Source organism: Bufo gargarizans, unplaced genomic scaffold, assembly GCF_014858855.1.
Source record: "Bufo gargarizans isolate SCDJY-AF-19 unplaced genomic scaffold, ASM1485885v1 original_scaffold_1577_pilon, whole genome shotgun sequence".
Taxonomy (NCBI): domain Eukaryota; kingdom Metazoa; phylum Chordata; class Amphibia; order Anura; family Bufonidae; genus Bufo; species Bufo gargarizans.
Window position 1 is genome coordinate 274,470 of NW_025334419.1, and position 24,137 is coordinate 298,606.

The following is a 24,137-nucleotide window of genomic DNA, read 5'->3' on the forward strand; positions in this document are numbered from 1 at the left end:
GGTGACCTGCTCCCTTATCTTGGCTTCCAGGCCTAGTGGCTTTCCCAAATTTCAGACATTGGACAGTGGGGAGTTTCCCCCACTCCCCATCGTGACATGAAGACTTTTCATAACTCAGACAATTCAATATATTTTTTTCTATTAAATCATATATTATAAAATGCACAGAATGTAATCTACTGTATGTGGGCCGCACGTCAAGGAAGTTTAAAACTAGAATTCTTGAGCACATTAATTATATTATTAATCCTTCAAGTACAGGCATCTCGAATGTAGTAAGACACTTTATTCAAGAACACGACCGATGTGTGAGAGGTTTCCAAACTTTTGCCATAGAAAAAGTAAAAACTCCGCCTAGAGGTGGTGATATTAAAACATGTTCTATATTTTTTGCGGTGCGGACGCATCACGGACCCATTCAAGTTGAATGGGTCTCAATCTGTCCTCGATGCACGGAATGGCCGCATGAATAATCCCTCATTTCTCAGTTTTCATGGCGCTTGCTCTATTTCATACCTGGGAGTACAGATCACCTGGCAGGTTAAATAACGTGAATATTACGCCCTGTGCCCGTACGCCGGAGGACGCGCTGGCAGCATCTTCCTCTGTCATGTATGGGGTGGGCTTACCTTCTCAAGATTGAGTTCGACTTGGCGGGCCTGGCAAAAAACTAGGCATCTCAAAAACCTGCACCCCCATAGCTGGTTGCATGTGGTCCTGCTGGCACCCCCGCATTTCCAGGCAGGGTCACCCCATATGGGCCATATACACTGACCCAACCATCACGAGATGTCCCCCGGGGAGCCAGAAATGATCATGTCTGATAGCAGCTGCAGGAGTCAGACCATCCTGGACCTGGATACTCCCCACAGGCTATTTCACTAGAAAGGCTCCTTCTTCATGAAGGTGGACTCTTCCAGAGGGAAGTGGTGGCCGCCCCTCCAGGTCGCGAGATCCATCAGGACTCACCTCCTGGTATTAGATGATACGTCAAGGGACCTGACGTCTCACCAGGGGTCTCCGCGAGCTTCTAATCTACCACCTGAGAAGGGGGGTGATATCACATTGGGCTTCTGTTGCCCACCCTGCAGTTTGCGGGGGGGTGACATCATGGTTGTTAAGCTGCATTCCCAACCCCAACCCCCCCCCCAGGTTGATGCAGCAGCTCCGATATTTCATCCTGGGACGAGATGCGGTACAGTGACACCCAACATACTACACTGCATGTGCTCCGATCATGTCAGCCCGCGCTAAAAACACTTCAAAATACATGCAGGTAAAAAAAGTGTAATACCTAGATGCAGCTCTAGCCGTGTCTAGTGCATAGTACATTATGTAGCAACAAAATAGTGACTGCAGCTTTTGATGTGATTGGAGCATAATACAATCTGAAAGCAAAATAAAGACTGCAGCTCTGGGTGGGACTGGAGTGTACAAGATGTAACAGCAGAGTAATGATTGCAGCTCTGGGTGGGACTGGAGTGTACAAGATGTAACAGCAGAATAATGATTGCAGCTCTGGGTGGGACTGGAGTGTACAAGATGTAACAGCAGAGTAATGATTGCAGCTCTGGGTGGGACTGGAGTGTACACGATGTAACAGCAGAGTAATGATTGCAGCTCTGGGTGGGACTAGAGTATACATGATGTAACAGCAAAATAATGACTGCAGCTCTGGGTGGGACTGGAGTATACATGATGTAACAGCAAAATAATGACTGTAGCTCTGGGTGGGACTGGAGTATACATGATGTAACAGCAAAATAATGACTGTAGCTCTGGGTGGGACTGGAGTATACAACATGATGTAACAGCAGAATAATGACTGCAGCTCTGGTTGGGACTGGAGCATGAGATAATATGACAGTAGAGTAATGACTGCAGCTCTGGGTGGGACTAGACTATACAGGATGTAACAGCAGAATAATGACTGCAGCTCTGGGTGGGACTGGAGTATACATTATGTAACAGCAAAATAATGACTGTAACTCTGGGTGGGACTGGAGTATACAACATGATGTAACAGCAGAATAATGACTGCAGCTCTGGGTGGGACTGGAGCATGAGATAATCTGACAGCAGAGTAATGACTGCAGCTCTGGGTGGGACTGGAGTATACATGACATAACACAGGATCCATCAAGTCTCAGTCGGCGATCGTCCAGCACCCCTCTTGTATATCCAGTTCCTAACCGTGAAGTGACCCCATCACGTGCTCACAAGATGGCCGCCGTGGGGTGTGAGGGTTGGTGTGTAACCATATGATCAGCACACAAGCTCCCAGGATCTGCGGCTTCACCTACTTTACTGAGCAGGTTACAACAAACATAGCCCGTGGTATGGAAACAGTCAGCAGGCTGCTGCTGATGGATCTCAGTATGGAACCAGAGCCTGTCTCACCAGTTCCATACTGATTTGGGGGGGGGGGGGGGGGGGGGATACATTCAGGCAGCGTCAGTCAGACAATTGGCCCCACTTCCCCCCACACTCCAGAACCGAAGCCTCCTAACAGATCTGTCAACAGCAGCTGATCGATGGGTTCCAGGACACAGCAGGTTCCTTGTGAACAGAGACCCTGAAGATCTGGCATCAGCTCATCCCATGCAACCATTTCTGAGTTCTGTCTCTGGGAAAGCTGGATAGCAGAGCGGTGGGCGAGAGCTCTGTGACCATAGTGGCGGCCGCATTGGTTTGAGCCTGAGTTCTGGACAACAAACAATGGAGCAGACGGGTGCACAGGGTGGAGTTTAATGAAATCCACAGAGGTCAGTGATGAAAAACGGAAGCTTCACCCTTGTGATAAGTGGGGGCATGGCCTGAGAGGAGTGGTGATGGGCAGGGATACGTGCCATACATAAACAGTGCGGGCGGCTTACGGTGGAGGCGTTTATACTATAACTGAAAAGTGCGAGAAGGAACATCATGGCGGCACCAGTGGAGGCAGAGCTCGGGTCAATCAATTCTTTCAAAAATATTCCACATTTCTGGCTGGGATCTCACAGACTACACACTGTCTTAAAAAAAATACCGCAGATCCCATCTGTTCATATAGAGAAACAAAAATGCTCCTTGGGGGCGGGGCCTAGACAGGAGGAGGGGCTTTATTGGAAGGTAGTGGGACATTCAGTTATATACATTATATACAGAGAAAGCGCAGTACTCGCTGTCCACAGCGCGGGCGGCTCCACGTGGTCAGTCTGCCGCTCTGTCCCACCACATTTGGCACTTTGTGTCCATCCTGAAGCATCCACAGATCAGGCACAGGGGACACGGGAGGTCCCGCCCCCGCAGGACACGCTGCCAGTCCTGGGGAATCTCTGGTATTGAATACTAGGAGCAGTCCATACGTAGTGTCAATACAGCGAATAAATAATACCGGGTGGGGAATGGGCGGGGATAAAACAATGTCCGTGGGCGGAGCCATGGCCGATCCTGGATCATCGCTGCTTCAGCAGAGCTTTGTACATGGCAAATCCCAGGACCGCAAAGATGGTGGCGCCAAAACTGGCACGGAGCCAAAACGTGGAGCCTTTCAGCTCCGCTTGCGACATGTGCCTGCAACACAGAAAACAATCCGTCAGTGAGCACCCTGCACCAGTTCAGCACTGCTACATACACACTACTACAACTCTCATCATCCACTAGTGCCAGGCTACAAGTATAAGAACTAATTATCTGCACAACTGTGGAAATTACCATAAACCTGAAGAGGATCTCAGGAACCTAAAACACTGCCAAAATCACCTGGGGGGGGGGGGGGGGCTCTGCTTAGTCACTGCCGCCATCGCGGGAGCTCTCTCTATAAGTCACTGCCGCCATCGCGGGAGCTCTCTCTATGTCACTGCCGACATTGTGGAGGTGCTCTCTATTAGTCACTGCCGCCCCGGGGGGTTGGTAGCGCTAACTATAAGTCACTGCAGGCATCGCAGGGGCCACTCTCCATTAGTCACTGCCGCCATCGCTGGAGCTCTCTCTATAAGTCACTGCCGCCATCGCTGGGTCGCGCTCCATAAGTCACTGCCGCCATCGCGGGGGCGCTCTCCATAAGTCACTGCCGCCATCGCGGGGGCGCTCTCCATAAGTCACTGCCGCCATCGCGGGGGCGCTCTCCATAAGTCACTGCCGCCATCGCGGGGGTGCTCTCTATTAGTCACTGCCGCCCCGGGGGGTTGGTAGCGCTAACTATAAGTCACTGCCGCTGTCATGGGGGTGCACCACATTAGTCACAGAGGAGCTCTCCCAGCTCTATGGGGCTGAGTGCGGTGCCAGCCTGGCAGAAGAGTGGGCGGTCACCTGACTGGTACGCTGTCACTTGTACAGGGGTCACTAGTCTCCACACATGGTCTTACAGTAATGCTGCGTACACAGAACAACACCCTTGGTCAGTTATATACAGTTAGTCTTGGCACACACAGAACTGGGGATTACAGGGTTAATGTGCCCAGGCCACACCCCTCAGAGGTCACACGCCCGGTACCTGGCCACCTCTACAGTGGGTGGAGCAGATGATTCCATGAAGATGGAATGTTCCATGTGGGAGACGGGGTGCACTTGGTGTCCCAGGCTGCTCTCCGCATCCGTCATCAGCGACTCTCCCAGGACATCTACCCAGGCTCTCAACCTTATACACACACACACAGGGGCCGGTCACAGGGGCCACAGAGATGAACCTGCACTCACACTGTAGAAAGGGGGAGGGACGTGACAGAACAGGGGGAGGAGCCTGTCTCCTATTACCAGCGCATGCAGGGCGAGGAACTTGTCTCCTATTACCAGCGCAGAGGGAGGAGCCTATCACAAGCACATGCAGGAGGAGGAGCCTGTCTCCTATCACCAAGGAACAGCGCAGGGGAGGAGCCTGTCTCCTATCACCAGGGACCAGCGCAGGGGAGGAGCCTGTCTCCTATCACCAGGGACCAGCGCAGGGGGAGGAGCCTGTCTCCTATCACCAGGGACCAGCGCAGGGGGAGGAGCCTGTCTCCTATCACCAGGGACCAGCGCAGGGGGAGGAGCCTGTCTCCTATCACCAAGGAACAGCGCAGGGGAGGAGCCTGTCTCCTATCACCAGGGACCAGTGCAGGGGAGGAGCCTGTCTCCTATCACCAGGGACCAGCGCAGGGGGAGGAGCCTGTCTCCTATCACAAGCACATGCAGGAGGAGGAGCCTGTCTCCTATCACCAAGGAACAGCGCAGGGGGAGGAGCCTGCCTCCTATCACAAGCACATGCAGGAGGAGGAGCCTGTCTCCTATCACCAAGGAACAGCGCAGGGGAGGAGCCTGTCTCCTATCACCAGGGACCAGCGCAGGGGGAGGGGCCTGTCTCCTATCACCAGCGCAGGGGGAGAAGCCTGTCTCCTATCACTAGAGACCAGCGCAGGGGGAGAAGCCTGTCTCCTATCACTAGAGACCAGCGCTGGGGGAGTAGCCCGTCTCCTATTACTAGCACATGCAGGGGATCCCTGTCTCCTATCACCAGCGCAGGGGGAGAAGCCTGTCTCCCATGACCAGAGCAGGGTGAGGAGCCTGTCTCCTATCACTAGAGACCAGCGCTGGGGGAGTAGCCCGTCTCCTATTACTAGCACATGCAGGGGAAGCCTGTCTCCTATCACCAGCGCAGGGGGAGAAGCCTGTTTCCCATCACCAGCGCAGGGGGAGAAGCCTGTTTCCCATCACCAGCGCAGGGGGAGAAGCCTGTTTCCCATCACCAGCGCAGGGGGAGAAGCCTGTCTCCTATCACCAGCGCAGGGGGAGAAGCCTGTCTCCTATCACCAGCGCAGGGGGAGAAGCCTGTCTCCTATCACTAGAGACCAGCGCAGGGGGAGAAGCCTGTCTCCTATCACTAGAGACCAGCGCTGGGGGAGTAGCCCGTCTCCTATTACTAGCACATGCAGGGGAAGCCTGTCTCCTATCACCAGCGCAGGGGGAGAAGCCTGTTTCCCATCACCAGCGCAGGGGGAGAAGCCTGTTTCCCATCACCAGCGCAGGGGGAGAAGCCTGTTTCCCATCACCAGCGCAGGGGGAGAAGCCTGTTTCCCATCACCAGCGCAGGGGGAGAAGCCTGTTTCCCATCACCAGCGCAGGGGGAGAAGCCTGTTTCCCATCACCAGCGCAGGGGGAGAAGCCTGTTTCCCATCACCAGCGCAGGGGGAGAAGCCTGTTTCCCATCACCAGCGCAGGGGGAGAAGCCTGTTTCCCATCACCAGCGCAGGGGGAGAAGCCTGTTTCCCATCACCAGCGCAGGGGGAGAAGCCTGTTTCCCATCACCAGCGCAGGGGGAGAAGCCTGTCTCCTATCACCAGCGCAGGGGGAGAAGCCTGTCTCCTATCACCAGCGCAGGGGGAGAAGCCTGTCTCCTATCACTAGAGACCAGCGCAGGGGGAGAAGCCTGTCTCCTATCACTAGAGACCAGCGCTGGGGGAGTAGCCCGTCTCCTATTACTAGCACATGCAGGGGAAGCCTGTCTCCTATCACCAGCGCAGGGGGAGAAGCCTGTTTCCCATCACCAGCGCAGGGGGAGAAGCCTGTTTCCCATCACCAGCGCAGGGGGAGAAGCCTGTTTCCCATCACCAGCGCAGGGGGAGAAGCCTGTTTCCCATCACCAGCGCAGGGGGAGAAGCCTGTTTCCCATCACCAGCGCAGGGGGAGAAGCCTGTTTCCCATCACCAGCGCAGGGGGAGAAGCCCGTTTCCCATCACCAGCGCAGGGGGAGAAGCCCGTTTCCCATCACCAGCGCAGGGGGAGAAGCCCGTTTCCCATCACCAGCGCAGGGGGAGAAGCCCGTTTCCCATCACCAGCGCAGGGGGAGAAGCCCGTTTCCCATCACCAGCGCAGGGGGAGAAGCCCGTCTCCCATCACCAGCGCAGGGGGAGAAGCCCGTCTCCCATCACCAGCGCAGGGGGAGAAGCCCGTCTCCGATCACCAGCGCAGGGGGAGAAGCCCGTCTCCCATCACCAGCGCAGGGGGAGAAGCACGTCTCCGATCACCAGCGCAGGGGGAGAAGCCCGTCTCCGATCACCAGCGCAGGGGGAGAAGCCCGTCTCCGATCACCAGCGCAGGGGGAGAAGGCCCGTCTCCGATCACCAGCGCAGGGGGAGAAGCCCGTCTCCGATCACCAGCGCAGGGGGAGAAGCCCGTCTCCGATCCCAGCGCAGGGGGAGAAGCCCGTCTCCGATCAACCAGCGCAGGGGGAGAAGCCCGTCTCCGATCACCAGCGCAGGGTGAGAAGCCCGTCTCCGATCACCAGCGCAAGGGGAGACGCCGTCTCCGATCACCAGCGCAGGGGGAGAAGCCCAGTCTCCGATCACCAGCGCAGGGGGAGAAGCCCGTCTCCGATCACCAGCCGCAGGGGGAGAAGGCCCGTCCTCCGATCACCAGCGCAGGGGGAGAAGCCCGTCTCCGATCACCAGCGCAGGGGGAGAAGCCCGTCTCCGATCACCAGCGCAGGGGGAGAAGCCCGTCTCCGATCACCAGCGCAGGGGAGAAGCCCGTCTCCGATCACCAGCGCAGGGGGAGAAGCCCGTCTCCGATCACCAGCGCAGGGGGAGAAGCCCGTCTCCGATCACCAGCGCAGGGGGAGAAGCCCGTCTCCGATCACCAGCGCAGGGGAGAAGCCCGTCTCCGATCACCAGCGCAGGGGGAGAAGCCCGTCTCCGATCACCAGCGCAGGGGGAGAAGCCCGTCTCCGATCACCAGCAGGGGGAGAAGCCCGTCTCCGATCACCAGCGCAGGGGGAGAAGCCCGTCTCCGATCACCAGCGCAGGGGGAGAAGCCGTCTCCGATCACCAGCGCAGGGGGAGAAGCCCGTCTCCGATCACCAGCAGGGGGAGAAGCCCGTCTCCGATCACCAGCGCAGGGGGAGAAGCCCGTCTCCGATCACCAGCGCAGGGGGAGAAGCCCGTCTCCGATCACCAGCGCAGGGGGAGAAGCCCGTCTCCGATCACCAGCGCAGGGGGAGAAGCCCGTCTCCGATCACCAGCGCAGGGGGAGAAGCCCGTCTCCGATCACCAGCGCAGGGGGAGAAGCCCGTCTCCGATCACCAGCGCAGGGGGAGAAGCCCGTCTCCGATCACCAGCGCAGGGGGAGAAGCCCGTCTCCGATCACCAGCGCAGGGGAGAAGCCGTTCCGATCACCAGCGCAGGGGGAGAAGCCCGTCTCCGATCACCAGCGCAGGGGGAGAAGCCCGTCTCCGATCACCAGCGCAGGGGAGAAGCCCGTATCCGATCACCAGCGCAGGGGGAGAAGCCCGTCTCCGATCACCAGCGCAGGGGGAGAAGCCCGTCTCCCGAATCACCACGCAGGGGGAGAAGCCCGTCTCCGATCACCAGCGCAGGGGAGATAGCCCCGTCTCCGATCACCAGCGCAGGGGGAGAAGCACCGTCTCCGATCACCAGCAGGGGGAGAAGGCCCGTCTCCGATCACCAGCGCAGGGGGAGAAGCCCGTCTCCGATCACCAGCGCAGGGGGAGAAGCCCGTCTCCGATCACCAGCGCAGTGGGGAGAAGCCCGTCTCCGATCACCAGCGCAGGGGGAGAAGCCCGTCTCCGATCACCAGCGCAGGGGGAGAAGCCCGTCTCCGATCACCAGCGCAGGGGGAGAAGCCCGTCTCCGATCACCAGCGCAGGGGGAGAAAGCCCGTCTCCGATCACCAGCGCAGGGGGAGAAGCCCGTCTCCGATCACCAGCGCAGGGGGAGAAGCCCGTCTCCGATCACCAGCGCAGGGGGAGAAGCCCGTCTCCGATCACCAGCGCAGGGGGGAGAAGCCCGTCTCCGATCACCAGCGCAGGGGAGAAGCCCGTCTCCGATCACCAGCGCAGGGGAGAAGCCCGTCTCCGATCACCAGCGCATGGAGAAGCCCGTCTCCGATCACCAGCCGCAGGGGGAGAAGCCCGTCTCCGATCACAGCGCAGGGGGAGAAGCCCGTCTCCGATCACCAGCGCAGGGGGAGAAGCCCGTTCTCCGATCACCAGCGCAGGGGGAGAAGCCGTCTCCGATCACCAGCGCAGGGGAGAAGCCCGTCTCCGATCACCAGCGCAGGGGGAGAAGCCCGTCTCCGATCACCAGCGCAGGGGGAGAAGCCCGTCTCCGATCACCAGCGCAGGGGGAGAAGCCCCGTCTCCGATCACCAGCGCAGGGGGAGAAGCCCGTCTCCGATCACCAGCGCAGGGGGAGAAGCCCGTCTCCGATCACCAGCGCAGGGGGAGAAGCCCGTCTCCGATCACCAGCGCAGGGGGAGAAGCCCGTCTCCGATCACCAGCGCAGGGGGAGAAGCCCGTCTCCGATCACCAGCGCAGGGGGAGAAGCCCGTCTCCGATCACCAGCGCAGGGGAGAAGCCCGTCTCCGATCACCAGCGCAGGGGGAGAAGCCCGTCTCCGATCACCAGCGCAGGGGGAGAAGCCCGTCTCCGATCACCAGCGCAGGGGGAGAAGCCCGTCTCGATCACCAGCGCAGGGGGAGAAGCCCGTCTCCGATCACCAGCGCAGGGGGAGAAGCCCGTCTCCGATCACCAGCGCAGGGGGAGAAGCCCGTCTCCGATCACCAGCGCAGGGGGAGAAGCCCGTCTCCGATCACCAGCGCAGGGGGAGAAGCCCGTCTCCGATCACCAGCGCAGGGGGAGAAGCCCGTCTCCGATTCACCAGCGCAGGGGGAGAAGCCCGTCTCCGATCACCAGCGCAGGGGGAGAAGCCCGTCTCCGATCACCCAGCGCAGGGGGAGAAGCCCGGCTCCGATCACAGCGCAGGGGAGAAGCCCGTCTCCGATCACCAGCGCAGGGGGAGAAGCCCTCTCCGATCACCAGCGCAGGGGGAGAAGCACGTCTCCGATCACCAGTCGCAGGGTAGAAGCCCGTCTCCGATCACCAGCGCAGGGGGAGAGCCCGTCTCCGATCACCAACGCGCAGGGGGAGAAGCCCGTCTCCGATCACCAGCGCAGGGGGAGAAGCCCGTCTCCGATCACCAGCGCAGGGGAGAAGCCCGTCTCCGATCACCAGCGCAGGGGGAGAAGCCCGTCTCCGACACCAGCGCAGGGGGAGAAGCCTGTCTCCGATCACCAGCGCAGGGGGAGAAGCCTGTCTCCGATCACCAGCGCAAGGGGGAGAAGCCCTGTCTGCCGATCACCAGCGCAGGGGGAGAAGCCGTCTCCGATCACCAGCGCAGGGGGAGAAGCCGTGCTCCGATCACCAGCGCAGGGGGAGAAAGCCTGTCTCCGATCACCAGCGCAGGGGGAGAAGCCTGTCTCCGATCACCAAGCGCAGGGGGAGAAGCCTGTCTCCGATCACCAGCGCAGGGGGAGAAGCCTGTCTCCGATCACCAGCGCAGGGGGAGAAGCCTGTCTCCGATCACCAGCGCAGGGGGAGAAGCCTGTCTCCGATCACCAGCGCAGGGGGAGAAGCCTGTCTCCGATCACCAGCGCAGGGGGAGAAGCCTGTCTCCGATCACCAGCGCAGGGGAGAAGCCTGTCTCCGATCACCAGCGCAGGGGGAGAAGCCTGTCTCCGATCACCAGCGCAGGGGGAGAAGCCTGTCTCCGATCACCAGCGCAGGGGGAGAAGCCTGTCTCCGATCACCAGCGCAGGGGGGAAGCCTGTCTCCGATCACCAGCGCAGGGGGAGAAGCCTGTCTCCGATCACCAGCGCAGGGGGAGAAGCCTGTCTCCGATCACCAGCGAAGGGGGAGAAGCCTGTCTCCGATCACCAGCGCAGGGGGAGAAGCCTGTCTCCGATCACCAGCGCAGGGGGAGAAGCCTGTCTCGATCACCAGCGCAGGGTGGAGAAGCCTGTCTCCGATCACCAGCGCAGGGGGAGAAGCCTGTCTCCGATCAACCAGCGCAGGGGGAGAAGCCTGTCTACCTCCGTATCACCAGCGCAGGGGGAGAAGCCTGTCTCCGATCACCAGCGCAGGGGGAGAAGCCTGTCTCCGATCACCAGCGCAGGGGGGAGAAGCCTGTCTCCGATCACCAGCGCATGGGGGAGAAGCCTGTCTCCGATCACCAGCGCAGGGGGAGAAGCCTGTCTCCGATCACCAGCGCAGGGGGAGAAGAAGCCTGTCTCCGATCACCAGCGCAGGGGGAGAAGCCTGTCTCCGTCACCAGAGCAGGGGGGAAGTCCTGTCTCCGATCACCAGCGCAGGGGAGAAGCCTGTCTCCCGATCAACAGCGCAGGGGAGAAGCCTGTCTCCGATCACCAGCGCAGGGGGAGAAGCCTGTCTCGATCACCAGCGCAGGGGGAGAAGCCTGTCTCCGATCACCAGCGCAGGGGGAGAAGCCTGTCTCCGATCACCAGCGCAGGGGGAGAAGCCTGTCTCCGATCACCAGCGCAGGGGGAGAAGCCTGTCTCCGATCACCAGCGCAGGGGGAGAAGCCTGTCTCCGATCACCAGCGCAGGGGGAGAAGCCTGTCTCCGATCACCAGCGCAGGGGGAGAAGCCTGTCTCCGATCACCAGCGCAGGGGGAGAAGCCTGTCTCCGATCACCAGCGCAGGGGGAGAAGCCTGTCTCCGATCACCAGCGCAGGGGGAGAAGCTGTCTCCGATCACCAGCGCAGGGGAGAAGCCTGTCTCCGATCACCAGCGCAGGGGGAGAAGCCTGTCTCCGATCACCAGCGCAGGGGGAGAAGCCTGTCTCCGATCACCAGCGCAGGGGGAGAAGCCTGTCTCCGATCACCAGCGCAGGGGGAGAAGCCTGTCTCGATCACCAGCGCAGGGGGAGAAGCCTGTCTCCGATCACCAGCGCAGGGGGAGAAGCCTGTCTCGATCACCAGCGAGGGGGAGAAGCCTGTCTCCGATCACCAGCGCAGGGGGAGAAGCCTGTCTCCGATCACCAGCGCAGGGGGAGAAGCCTGTCTCGATCACCAGCGCAGGGGGAGAAGCCTGTCTCCGATCACCAGCGCAGGGGGAGAAGCCGTCTCGATCACCAGCGCAGGGGGAGAAGCCCGTCTCCGATCACCAGCAGGGGGAGAAGCCTGTATCGACACCAGCGCAGGGGGAGAAGCCGTCTCCGATCACCAGCGCAGGGGGAGAAGCCGTCTCCGATCACCAGCGCAGGGGGAGAAGCCCGTCTCCGATCACCAGCGCAGGGGGAGAAGCCTGTCTCCGATCACCAGCGCAGGGGGAGAAGCCTGTCTCGATCACCAGCGCAGGGGGGGAGAAGCCTGTCTCCTATCACTAGAGACCAGCGCAGGGGGAGAAGCCTGTTTCCATCACCAGCGCAGGGGGAGAAGCCTGTCTCCGATCACCAGCGCAGGGGGAGAAGCCTGTCTCCGATCACCAGCGCAGGGGGAGAAGCCTGTCTCCTATCACTAGAGACCAGCGCAGGGGGAGAAGCCTGTTTCCCATCACCAGCGCAGGGGGAGAAGCCTGTCTCCGATCACCAGCGCAGGGGGAGAAGCCTGTCTCCTATCACCAGCGCAGGGGGAGAAGCCTGTCTCCTATCACTAGAGACCAGCGCAGGGGGAGAAGCCTGTTTCCCATCACCAGCGCAGGGGGAGAAGCCTGTCTCCGATCACCAGCGCAGGGGGAGAAGCCTGTCTCCTATCACTAGAGACCAGCGCAGGGGGAGAAGCCTGTTCCCATCACCAGCGCTGGGGGAGTAGCCCGTCTCCTATTACTAGCACATGCAGGGGAAGCCTGTCTCCGATCACCAGCGCAGGGGGAGAAGCCTGTCTCCTATCACCAGCGCAGGGGGAGAAGCCTGTCTCCTATCACCAGCGCAGGGGGAGAAGCCTGTCTCCTATCACCAGCGCAGGGGGAGAAGCCTGTCTCCTATCACCAGCGCAGGGGGAGAAGCCCGTCTCCTATCACCAGCGCAGGGGGAGAAGCCTGTCTCCTATCACCAGCGCAGGGGGAGAAGCCTGTCTCCTATCACCAGCGCAGGGGGAGAAGCCTGTCTCCTATCACCAGCGCAGGGGGAGAAGCCTGTCTCCTATCACCAGCGCAGGGGGAGAAGCCTGTCTCCTATCACCAGCGCAGGGGGAGAAGCCTGTCTCCTATCACCAGCGCAGGGGGAGAAGCCTGTCTCCTATCACCAGCGCAGGGGGAGAAGCCTGTCTCCTATCACCAGCGCAGGGGGAGAAGCCTGTCTCCGATCACCAGCGCAGGGGGAGAAGCCTGTCTCCGATCACCAGCGCAGGGGGAGAAGCCTGTCTCCGATCACCAGCGCAGGGGGAGAAGCCTGTCTCCGATCACCAGCGCAGGGGGAGAAGCCTGTCTCCTATCACCAGCGCAGGGGGAGAAGCCTGTCTCCTATCACTAGAGACCAGCGCAGGGGGAGAAGCCTGTTTCCCATCACCAGCGCAGGGGGAGAAGCCTGTCTCCGATCACCAGCGCAGGGGGAGAAGCCTGTCTCCTATCACCAGCGCAGGGGGAGAAGCCTGTCTCCTATCACCAGCGCAGGGGGAGAAGCCTGTCTCCTATCACCAGCGCAGGGGGAGAAGCCTGTCTCCTATCACCAGCGCAGGGGGAGAAGCCTGTCTCCTATCACTAGAGACCAGCGCAGGGGGAGAAGCCTGTTTCCCATCACCAGCGCTGGGGGAGTAGCCCGTCTCCTATTACTAGCACATGCAGGGGAAGCCTGTCTCCGAACACCAGCGCAGGGGGAGAAGCCTGTCTCCTATCACCAGCGCAGGGGGAGAAGCCTGTCTCCTATCACCAGCGCAGGGGGAGAAGCCTGTCTCCTATCACCAGCGCAGGGGGAGAAGCCTGTCTCCTATCACCAGCGCAGGGGGAGAAGCCTGTCTCCGATCACCAGCGCAGGGGGAGAAGCCTGTCTCCGATCACCAGCGCAGGGGGAGAAGCCTGTCTCCGATCACCAGCGCAGGGGGAGAAGCCTGTCTCCGATCACCAGCGCAGGGGGAGAAGCCTGTCTCCGATCACCAGCGCAGGGGGAGAAGCCTGTCTCCGATCACCAGCGCAGGGGGAGAAGCCTGTCTCCTATCACCAGCGCAGGGGGAGAAGCCTGTCTCCTATCACCAGCGCAGGGGGAGAAGCCTGTCTCCTATCACCAGCGCAGGGGGAGAAGCCTGTCTCCTATCACCAGCGCAGGGGGAGAAGCCTGTCTCCGATCACCAGCGCAGGGGGAGAAGCCTGTCTCCGATCACCAGCGCAGGGGGAGAAGCCTGTCTCCGATCACCAGCGCGGGGAGAGCCTGTCTCCGATCACCACGCAGGGGGAGAAGCCTGTCTCCGATCACCAGCGCAGGGGGAGAAGCCTGTCTCCGATCACCAGCGCAGGGGGGAGAAGCCTGTCTCCGATCACCAGCGCAGGGGGAGAAGCCTGTCTCCGATCACCAGCGCAGGGGGAGAAGCCTGTCTCCGATCACCAGCGCAGGGGGAGAAGCCTGTCTCCGATCACCAGCGCAGGGGAGAAGCCTGTCTCCGATCACCAGCGCAGGGGGAGAAGCCTGTCTCCGATCACCAGCGCAGGGGGAGAAGCCTGTCTCCGATCACCAGCGCAGGGGGAGAAGCCTGTCTCCGATCACCAGCGCAGGGGGAGAAGCCTGTCTCCGATCACCAGCGCAGGGGGAGAAGCCTGTCTCCGATCACCAGCGCAGGGGGAGAAGCCTGTCTCCGATCACCAGCGCAGGGGGAGAAGCCTGTCTCCGATCACCAGCGCAGGGGGAGAAGCCTGTCTCCGATCACCAGCGCAGGGGGAGAAGCCTGTCTCCGATCACCAGCGCAGGGGGAGAAGCCTGTCTCCGATCACCAGCGCAGGGGGAGAAGCCTGTCTCCGATCACCAGCGCAGGGGGAGAAGCCTGTCTCCGATCACCAGCGCAGGGGGAGAAGCCTGTCTCCGATCACCAGCGCAGGGGGAGAAGCCTGTCTCCGATCACCAGCGCAGGGGGAGAAGCCTGTCTCCGATCACCAGCGCAGGGGGAGAAGCCTGTCTCCGATCACCAGCGCAGGGGGAGAAGCCTGTCTCCGATCACCAGCGCAGGGGAGAAGCCTGTCTCCGATCACCAGGCGCAGGGGGAGAAGCCTGTCTCCGATCACCAGCGCAGGGGGAGAAGCCTGTCTCCGATCACCAGCGCAGGGGGAGAAGCCCTGTCTCCGATCACCAGCGCAGGGGGAGAAGCCTGTCTCCGATCACCAGCGCAGGGGGAGAAGCCTGTCTCCGATCACCAGCGCAGGGGGAGAAGCCTGTCTCCGATCACCAGCGCAGGGGTAGAAGCCTGTCTCCGATCACCAGCGCAGGGGGAGAAGCCCTGTCTCCGATCACCAGCGCAGGGGGAGAAGCCGTCTCCGATCACCAGCGCAGGGGGAGAAGCCCTCCGATCACCAGCGCAGGGGAGAAGCCGTCTCCGATCACCAGCGCAGGGGGAGAAGCCCGTCTCCGATCACCAGCGCAGGGGGAGAAGCCCGTCCTCCGATCACCAGCGCAGGGGGAGAAGCCCGTCTCCGATCACCAGCGCAGGGGGAGAAGCCCGTCTCCGATCACCAGCGCAGGGGGAGAAGCCCGTCTCCGATCACCAGCGCAGGGGGGAGAAGCCCGTCTCCGATCACCAGCGCAGGGGGAGAAGCCCGTCTCCGATCACCAGCGCAGGGGGAGAAGCCTGTCTCCGATCACCAGCGCAGGGGGAGAAGCCTGTCTCCGATCACCAGCGCAGGGGGAGAAGCCTGTCTCCGATCACCAGCGCAGGGGGAGAAGCCTGTCTCCGATCACCAGCGCAGGGGGAGAAGCCTGTCTCCTATCACCAGCGCAGGGGGAGAAGCCTGTCTCCTATCACCAGCGCAGGGGGAGAAGCCTGTCTCCTATCACTAGAGACCAGCGCAGGGGGAGAAGCCTGTTTCCCATCACCAGCGCAGGGGGAGAAGCCTGTCTCCGATCACCAGCGCAGGGGGAGAAGCCTGTCTCCGATCACCAGCGCAGGGGGAGAAGCCTGTCTCCTATCACTAGAGACCAGCGCAGGGGGGAGAAGCCTGTTTCCCATCACCAGCGCAGGGGGAGAAGCCTGTCTCCGATCACCAGCGCAGGGGGAGAAGCCTGTCTCCTATCACCAGCGCAGGGGGAGAAGCCTGTCTCCTATCACCAGCGCAGGGGGAGAAGCCTGTCTCCTATCACCAGCGCAGGGGGAGAAGCCTGTCTCCTATCACCAGCGCAGGGGGAGAAGCCTGTCTCCTATCACCAGCGCAGGGGGAGAAGCCTGTCTCCTATCACCAGCGCAGGGGGAGAAGCCTGTCTCCTATCACCAGCGCAGGGGGAGAAGCCTGTCTCCTATCACCAGCGCAGGGGGAGAAGCCTGTCTCCTATCACCAGCGCAGGGGGAGAAGCCTGTCTCCTATCACCAGCGCAGGGGGAGAAGCCTGTCTCCTATCACCAGCGCAGGGGGAGAAGCCTGTCTCCTATCACCAGCGCAGGGGGAGAAGCCTGTCTCCTATCACCAGCGCAGGGGGAGAAGCCTGTCTCCTATCACCAGCGCAGGGGGAGAAGCCTGTCTCCTATCACCAGCGCAGGGGGAGAAGCCTGTCTCCCATCACTAGAGACCAGCGCTGGGGGGAGTAGCCCGTCTCCTATTACTAGCACATGCAGGGGAAGCAGCCCGTCTCCTATCACCAGGGACGAGATTATCATATTCAATAACATGCATAAACCAGATGCCTTACCAGCACAATAAATAACATTTAGTAGGAAACAGTCAGCATGCAGATAGTGTTTAGCGATTGTAGGACAGGACTGTAGTGATGGGACCGGACCCCACTGACTGGTGAATTCTCCATGCCCCATGCACACTGTGCAGATTGTTTCCGTGCTGATTTCTTCAGCGTCAGTTGTTTACAGTTTTAGCTGCAGATTTCACCCTTTTTCCAAAGAATCGTGAGTTCTGCGGTAAAACTGCATAAAGTCAGCGCCAAAAACCGACAGAAATCTGCACGGAAATATGTGCGGTCACCCGCATCGTGTGCATGCGGCCTAAGGCATGGTGAAGGTGCACGTCTGTAAGTGACTGCAGCTCTGGGTGTGACTGGAGTAGAAGACATAATGTGACTGCAGCTTTGGGTGTGACTAGAATAGGAGACATGATGTGCCTACACCTCTGCATGTGACTGGAGTACAAGACATGATGTGACTGCAGCTCTGGGTGTGACTGGAGTAGGAGACATGATGAAACTGCAGCTGTGGGTGTGACTAGAGTAGGAGACATGATGTGCCTACAGCTGTGCATGTGACTGGAGTACAACATGATGTACCTACAGCTCTGCATGTGACTGGAGTACAACATGATGTACCTACAGCTCTGCATGTGACTGGAGTACAACATAATGTGACTGCAGCTCTGGGTGTGACTAGAGTAGGAGATATGATGTGACTGCAGCTCTGGATGGCGACTGGAGTATGAGACATGATGTGATTGCAGCTCTGGTAGGGACTAGTGCATGGCACAAGATGTAAGGTAATATCTGCAAAAGCTCCAGACCTCAGTGAAGGGGGTCAGTCATTAGGAATATCTCACACACTGCGAGCAGGAGGGACTCCGCACAATATGGGGTGCAGCCGAGCAGGCTGGGGGACTGAGCCCTCACAAGGAGGCGCCGCGTGTCATGTGAGTCCTCTGCAGCCCCAGGAGCATAATGGGTAGTAGGGATGGGGAGCAGCGTCACATATGTTAACCTACAGAAAGCAGCCAGCATCACATTTCTATAGGGGCCACACTGCTGCCCCTAGAGAGAGGCCGGGAAACAATGTATCACCATATCCTGTACTGATCCTGAGTTACATCCTGTATTATACTCCAGAGCTGCACTCACTATTCTGCTGGTGCAGTCACTGTGTACATACATTACTTATCCAGTACTGATCCTGAGTTACATCCTGTATTATACTCCAGAGCTGCACTCACTATTTTGCTGGTGCAGTCACTGTGTACATACATTACTTATCCTGTACTGATCCTGAGTTACATCCTGTATTATATTCCAGAGCTGCACTCACTATTCTGCTGGTGCAGTCACTGTGTACATACATTACTTATCCTGTACTGATCCTGCGTTACATCCTGTATTATACTCCAGAGCTGCACTCACTATTCTGCTGGTGCAGTCACTGTGTACATACATTACTTATCCTGTACTGATCCTGAGTTACATCCAGTATTATACTCCAGAGCTGCGCTCACTATTCTGCTGGTGCAGTCACTGTGTACATACATTACTTATCCTGTACTGATCCTGAGTTACATCCTGTATTATACTCCAGAGCTGCACTCACTATTCTGCTGGTGCAGTCACTGTGTACATACATTACTTATCCTGTACTGATCCTGCGTTACATCCTGTATTATACTCCAGAGCTGCACTCACTATTCTGCTGGTGCAGTCACTGTGTACATACATTACTTATCCTGTACTGATCCTGAGTTACATCCTGTATTATACTCCAGAGCTGCACTCACTATTCTGCTGGTGCAGTCACTGTGTACATACATTACTTATCCTGTACTGATCCTGCGTTACATCCTGTATTATACTCCAGAGCTGCACTCACTATTCTGCTGGTGCAGTCACTGTGTACATACATTACTTATCCTGTACTGATCCTGAGTTACATCCTGTATTATACTGCAGAGCTGCACTCACTATTCTGCTGGTGCAGTCACTGTGTACATACATTAGCTCTGTGTAGACACATAAGTTACAGAATCATGAGCGCAGCTCTGGAGAACATTTTAGGCTGTAATGTAAATGTTTGTGTCGACTATAATTCACGGAGCTGATGATCATGTGATTAAAGCCCAGTAATAAGTATCCCCCCACAAGTGCACACAGCCAGAAGATTTACAGCCACTCTGCAGACTATCACCATCAGCTGGAGCTGTGCCCCCTCCACCTCTGCAGACTATCAGCCTGTGCTGTGCCCTCTCCTCTGCAGACTATCAGCCTGTGCTGTGCCCTCTCCTCTGCAGACTATCAGCCTGTGCTGTGCCCTCTCCTCTGCAGACTATCAGCCTGTGCTGTGCCCTCTCCTCTGCAGACTATCAGCCTGTGCTGTGCCCTCTCCTCTGCAGACTATCAGCCTGTGCTGTGCCCTCTCCTCTGCAGACTATCAGCCTGTGCTGTGCCCTCTCCTCTGCAGACTATCAGCCTGTGCTGTGCCCTCTCCTCTGCAGACTATCGCGCTGGTGCAGACTCTCCTCGCCCCTCTGCACATTATGAAGTTGCCTCGCTCTGGGGTCACACATAGGCAGCGCTGACTGCTCACCACAGGATGGCGGCACTATAAACCCAGCCAGGAGCAGTCCTCTAATCCAGCATCAAGCGCCAGACTATCAGAGAGCTACATTTAAAGGGCCGGTGCACCTTCTGCGAGTTTAGTGTTTGAATGATAACAGCCAGTGAATGGAAACATCCATTTATATTAAGAGGCTGAAAATACTTCTCACAGCTGAGGGTTTGTTACAGTGTATCACAATTTGTCTATTTGTTAGAATGCATGAGGACTGTTTGGGCTGACATACTGCAACAAACCCTCAGCAGTGAGACCAGATCAATCATTCCCATTTGTTGACAACAAGCAGAGATGTTGAAAATGAACCATTCCAGATGCGGAAGCTGGCATGCAGCTGTGTGACATACAATTGCAAGAAAAAGTATGTGAACCCTTTGGAATGATGTGGATTTCTGCACAAAGTGGTCATAAAATGTTGTCTGATCTTCATCTAAGTCACAACAATAGACAATCACAATCTGCTTAAACTAATAACACACAAAGAGTTAAATGTTACCATGTTTTTATTGAACACACCATGTAAACATTCACAGTGCAGGTGGAAAAAGTATGTGAACCCCTAGACTAATGACATCTCCAGGAGCTAATTGGAGTGAGGTGTCGGCCAACTGGGGTCCAATCAATGAGATGAGATTGGAGGTGTTGGTTACAGCTGCCCTGCCCTATAAAACACACACCAGTTCTGGGTTTGCTTTTCACAAGAAGCATTGCCTGATGTGAATGATGCCTCGCACAAAAGAGCTCTCAGAAGATCTACGATTAAGAATTGTTGACTTGCATAAAGCTGGAAAGGGTTATAAAAGTATCTCCAAAAGCCTTGCTGTTCATCAGTCCACGGTAAGACACATTGTCTATAAATGGAGAAAGTTCAGCGCTGATGCTGCTCTCCCTAGGAGCGGCCGTCCTGTAAAGATGACTGCAAGAGCACAGCGCAGACTGCTCAATGAGGTGAAGAAGAATCCTAGAGTGTCAGCTAAAGACTTACAGAAGTCTCTGGCATATGCCAACATCCCTGTTAGCGAATCTACGATACGTAAAACACTAAACAAGAATGGATTTCATGGGAGGACACCACAGAGGAAGCCACTGCTGTCCCAAAAAAAGCATTGCTGCACGTTTACAGTTTGCACAAGAGCACCTGGATGTTCCACAGCAGTACTGGCAAAATATTCTCTGGACAGATGAAACCAAAGGTGAGTAGTTTGGAAGAAACACACAACACTATGTGTGGAGAAAAAGAGGCACAGCACACCAACACTAAAACCTCATCCCAACTGTGAGGTATGGTGGTGGGGGCATCATGGTTTGGGGCTGCTTAGCTGCGTCAGGGCCTGGACGGATTGCTGTCATCGAAGGAAAAGTGAATTCCAAAGTTTATCAAGACATTTTACAGGAGAACTTAAAGGCCATCTGTCCACCAGCTGAAGCTCAACAGAAGATGGGTGTTGCAACAGGACAACGACCCAAAGCATAGAAGTAAATCAACAACAGAATGGCTTAAACAGAAGAAAATCCGCCTTCTGGAGTGGCCCAGTCACAGTCCTGACCTCAACCCGATTGAGATGCTGTGGCAGGACCTCAAGAAAGCGATTCACACCAGACATCCCAAGAATATTGCTGAACTGAGACAGTTCTGTAAAGAGGAACGGTGAAGAATTACTCCTGACCGTTGTGCACGTCTGATCCGCAACTACAGGAAACGTTTGGGTGAAGTTATTGCTGCCAAAGGAGGTTCAACCAGTTATTAAGTCCAAGGGTTCACACACTTTTTCCACCTGCACTGTGAATGTTTACATGGTGTGCTCAATAAAAACATGGTAACATTTAACTCTTTGTGTGTTATTAGGTTAAGCAGACTGTGATCGTCTATTGTTGTGACTTAGATGAAGATCAGATCACATTTTATGACCAATTTGTGCAGAAATCCAGATCATTCCAAAGGGTTCACATACTTTTTCTTACAACTGTATAGAGAGGATGTCCTCTCTGGACTATCAGATGCCGGAGTACAGAGAACGGGCTGTGTGAGAGAATGGTGGAGTAGTCCACACACCATACGGACAGAGGTGTCTGCAGGAGAAGCGCAGAGCGGATAGGCGAGGCACAGTACGGCAGCGGCTATAGGCGAGGCACAGTACGGCAGCGGCTATAGGCGAGGCACAGTACGGCAGCGGCTATAGGCGAGGCACAGTACGGCAGCGGCTATAGGCGAGGCACAGTACGGCAGCGGCTATAGGCGAGGCACAGTACGGCAGCGGCTATAGGCGAGGCACAGTACGGCAGCGGCTATAGGCAAGGCACAGTACGGCAGCGTCTAGGAGATGCATGGCGTGGCTCTCTAGGTGACGCACAGTACAGCGGTGTCTATAGGGGATGCACTGGATGGCTCTCTATGGGTGATGCAGAGAACGGCAATGTTTATATGGCTCTGTATGGGTGAGGCACAGTACAACAGTGTCTATAGGTGATGTACAGTACAGCAGTGTCTATAGGGGATGTACAGTACAGCAGTGTCTATAGGGCAGTGTTTCCCAACCAGTGTGCCTCCAGCTGTTACAAAACTACAACTCCCAGCATGCCCGCACAGCCAAATGCTGTCCGGGCATGCTGGGAGTTGTAGTTTTGCAACAGCTGGAGGCACACTGGTTGGGAAACACTGCTATAGGGGATGCACTGTATGGCTCTATGGGTGATGCAGAGTACGGCAGTGTCTATAGGGGATGCACAGCATGGCTCTCTATGGGCGATGCACAGTACAGCGGTTTCTATAGGGGACGCACAGCATGGCTCTCTATAGGGGACGTACAGCATGGCTCTCTATAGGTGATGCACAGTACAGCGGTGTCTATAGGGGATGCACTGCATGGCTCTCTATGGGGGATGTACAGCATGGCTCTCTATGGGTGATGCACAGTACAGCGGTGTCTATAGGATATGCATGGCTCTCTATGGGTGATGCACAGTACAGCTGTATCTATAGGGGATGCACAGCATGGCTCTCTATAGGGGATGTACAGCATGGCTCTCTATGGGTGATGCACAGTACAGCGATGTCAATAGGGGATGCATGGCTCTCTCTATAGGGGATGCAGAGCACAGACGAGGGGGCGTGCAACGGGTCAGTAGGTTAGGGCACATAAGATGAAGGACCTGTTGACAATGGAGGTGAAGAGTTTGTTCTTTACGGCCTGGAGGAGGTCAGAGTGCAGCAGGTTCTGACACAGGCAGTATGTACACCTGTTGCAGGTACAGAGGCAGCGTAGCCGGGCGTGACTGCGGAGACATACAGAAGACATAGGGTCAAAATCTGCACAGCGCTCATCATCATCATCATCATCATCATCACCCCATTCCACCGCCCGGGAAGGTCCGCTCCTACCTAGATGTCCTGAGAGCCCAGAGTCCAGGGAGACGGTCCGCCTGTCTGACCGAGGCCCCTACCAAATGCCAACACTTCCAATCATCCTGACCTACCGCTGCTCACACAGCTGAGGGTTTGCTACAGCGTGGTTTGCATGGTTCTGCTCTAGAAGAGACGAGGACTCCAGGAGAAGGTCCAAGATGGCGCCTCTAGTGCTGACAACTAGCCGTCAGGAAACTACAATCGAGCCTGAGACCAACACTACAGTAACAAACCCTCAGCTGTGAGAGGCATTAGGTTAGGACAAGTTTCATACTTCTGGACTTATTAAAAAAAAAAAAAAAAAAAAACAATGGTCCAGTACATTGGCAGCAAGCAGAGATCTTACAAACAGTGAGGCACTAAAACGGCAAGCGTATTATTATATAATAATGAAGACTAGTGCATCCCTTTAAGAGCAATTAAGAGCGATGACTAACACACCAAGACCACGCCCACCCTGCGCCTGGGGGCCCGAACATAGCGGGAGCCCGGTGAACGGACTGCGGGCGACATGAGGACAGGCCACAAATCCACAAGAGGCAAAATCCCCCCAATACAGAGAGTGACCCCCCCTATAAGAGACGTCATAACCCCCCAATAAAGTGTGCCGTACATTATAGAGCTCTCTACGTGTGCCGTACATTATAGCGCGCTCTACATTATAGAGCGCTCTACGTGTGCTGTACATTATAGCGCGCTGTACATTATAGCGCGCTCTACGTGTGCCGTACATTATAGAGCGCTCTACGTGTGCTGTACATTATAGCGAGCTCTACATTATAGAGCTCTCTACGTGTGCCGTACATTATAGAGCTCTCTACGTGTGCCGTACATTATAGCGCGCTCTACGTGTGCCGTACATTATAGCGCGCTCTACGTGTGCCGTACATTATAGCGCGCTCTACGTGTGCTGTACATTATAGCGCGCTCTACATTATAGCGCGCTCTACGTGTGCCGTACATTATAGAGCGCTCTACGTGTGCTGTACATTATAGCGCGCTCTACATTATAGAGCTCTCTACGTGTGCCGTACATTATAGAGCTCTCTACGTGTGCCGTACATTATAGAGCTCTCTACGTGTGCTGTACATTATAGAGCTCTCTACGTGCGCCGTACATTATAGCGCGCTCTACATTATAGAGCGCTCTACGTGTGCTGTACATTATAGCGCGCTCTACGTGTGCCGTACATTATAGAGCGCTCTACGTGTGCCGTACATTATAGCGAGCTCTACATTATAGAGCTCTCTACGTGTGCCGTACATTATAGAGCTCTCTACGTGTGCCGTACATTATAGCGCGCTCTACGTGTGCCGTACATTATAGCGCGCTCTACGTGTGCCGTACATTATAGCGCGCTCTACGTGTGCCGTACATTATAGCGCGCTCTACGTGTGCCGTACATTATAGCGCGCTCTACGTGTGCCGTACATTATAGCGCGCTCTACGTGTGCTGTACATTATAGCGCGCTCTACATTATAGCGCGCTCTACGTGCGCTGTACATTATAGAGCGCTCTACGTGTG

At 57.1% G+C, this 24,137-nt stretch overlaps 1 protein-coding gene across 3 annotated transcripts in view; it reads right to left on the reverse strand.

The window, feature by feature from the left end:
- Nucleotides 1–2,465: 2,465 nt before the first annotated feature.
- RHOT1 (ras homolog family member T1) overlaps nucleotides 2,466–24,137 on the reverse strand; it is a 40,807-nt gene continuing 19,135 nt past the window's right edge. The window contains exons 19-21 of one of the 3 annotated variants that reach the window (XM_044274199.1): nucleotides 22,358–22,480; nucleotides 4,478–4,621; nucleotides 2,466–3,555 (exon numbers count right to left, since the gene is read on the reverse strand). In XM_044274199.1, the coding sequence (XP_044130134.1) occupies nucleotides 3,438–3,555; nucleotides 4,478–4,621; nucleotides 22,358–22,480 (385 nt within the window). In that variant the 3' untranslated portion in view covers nucleotides 2,466–3,437. The remainder of the gene's footprint in view (nucleotides 3,556–4,477; nucleotides 4,622–22,357; nucleotides 22,481–24,137) is intronic. The other 2 variants (XM_044274200.1, XM_044274201.1) reach the window with 2 other exon arrangements.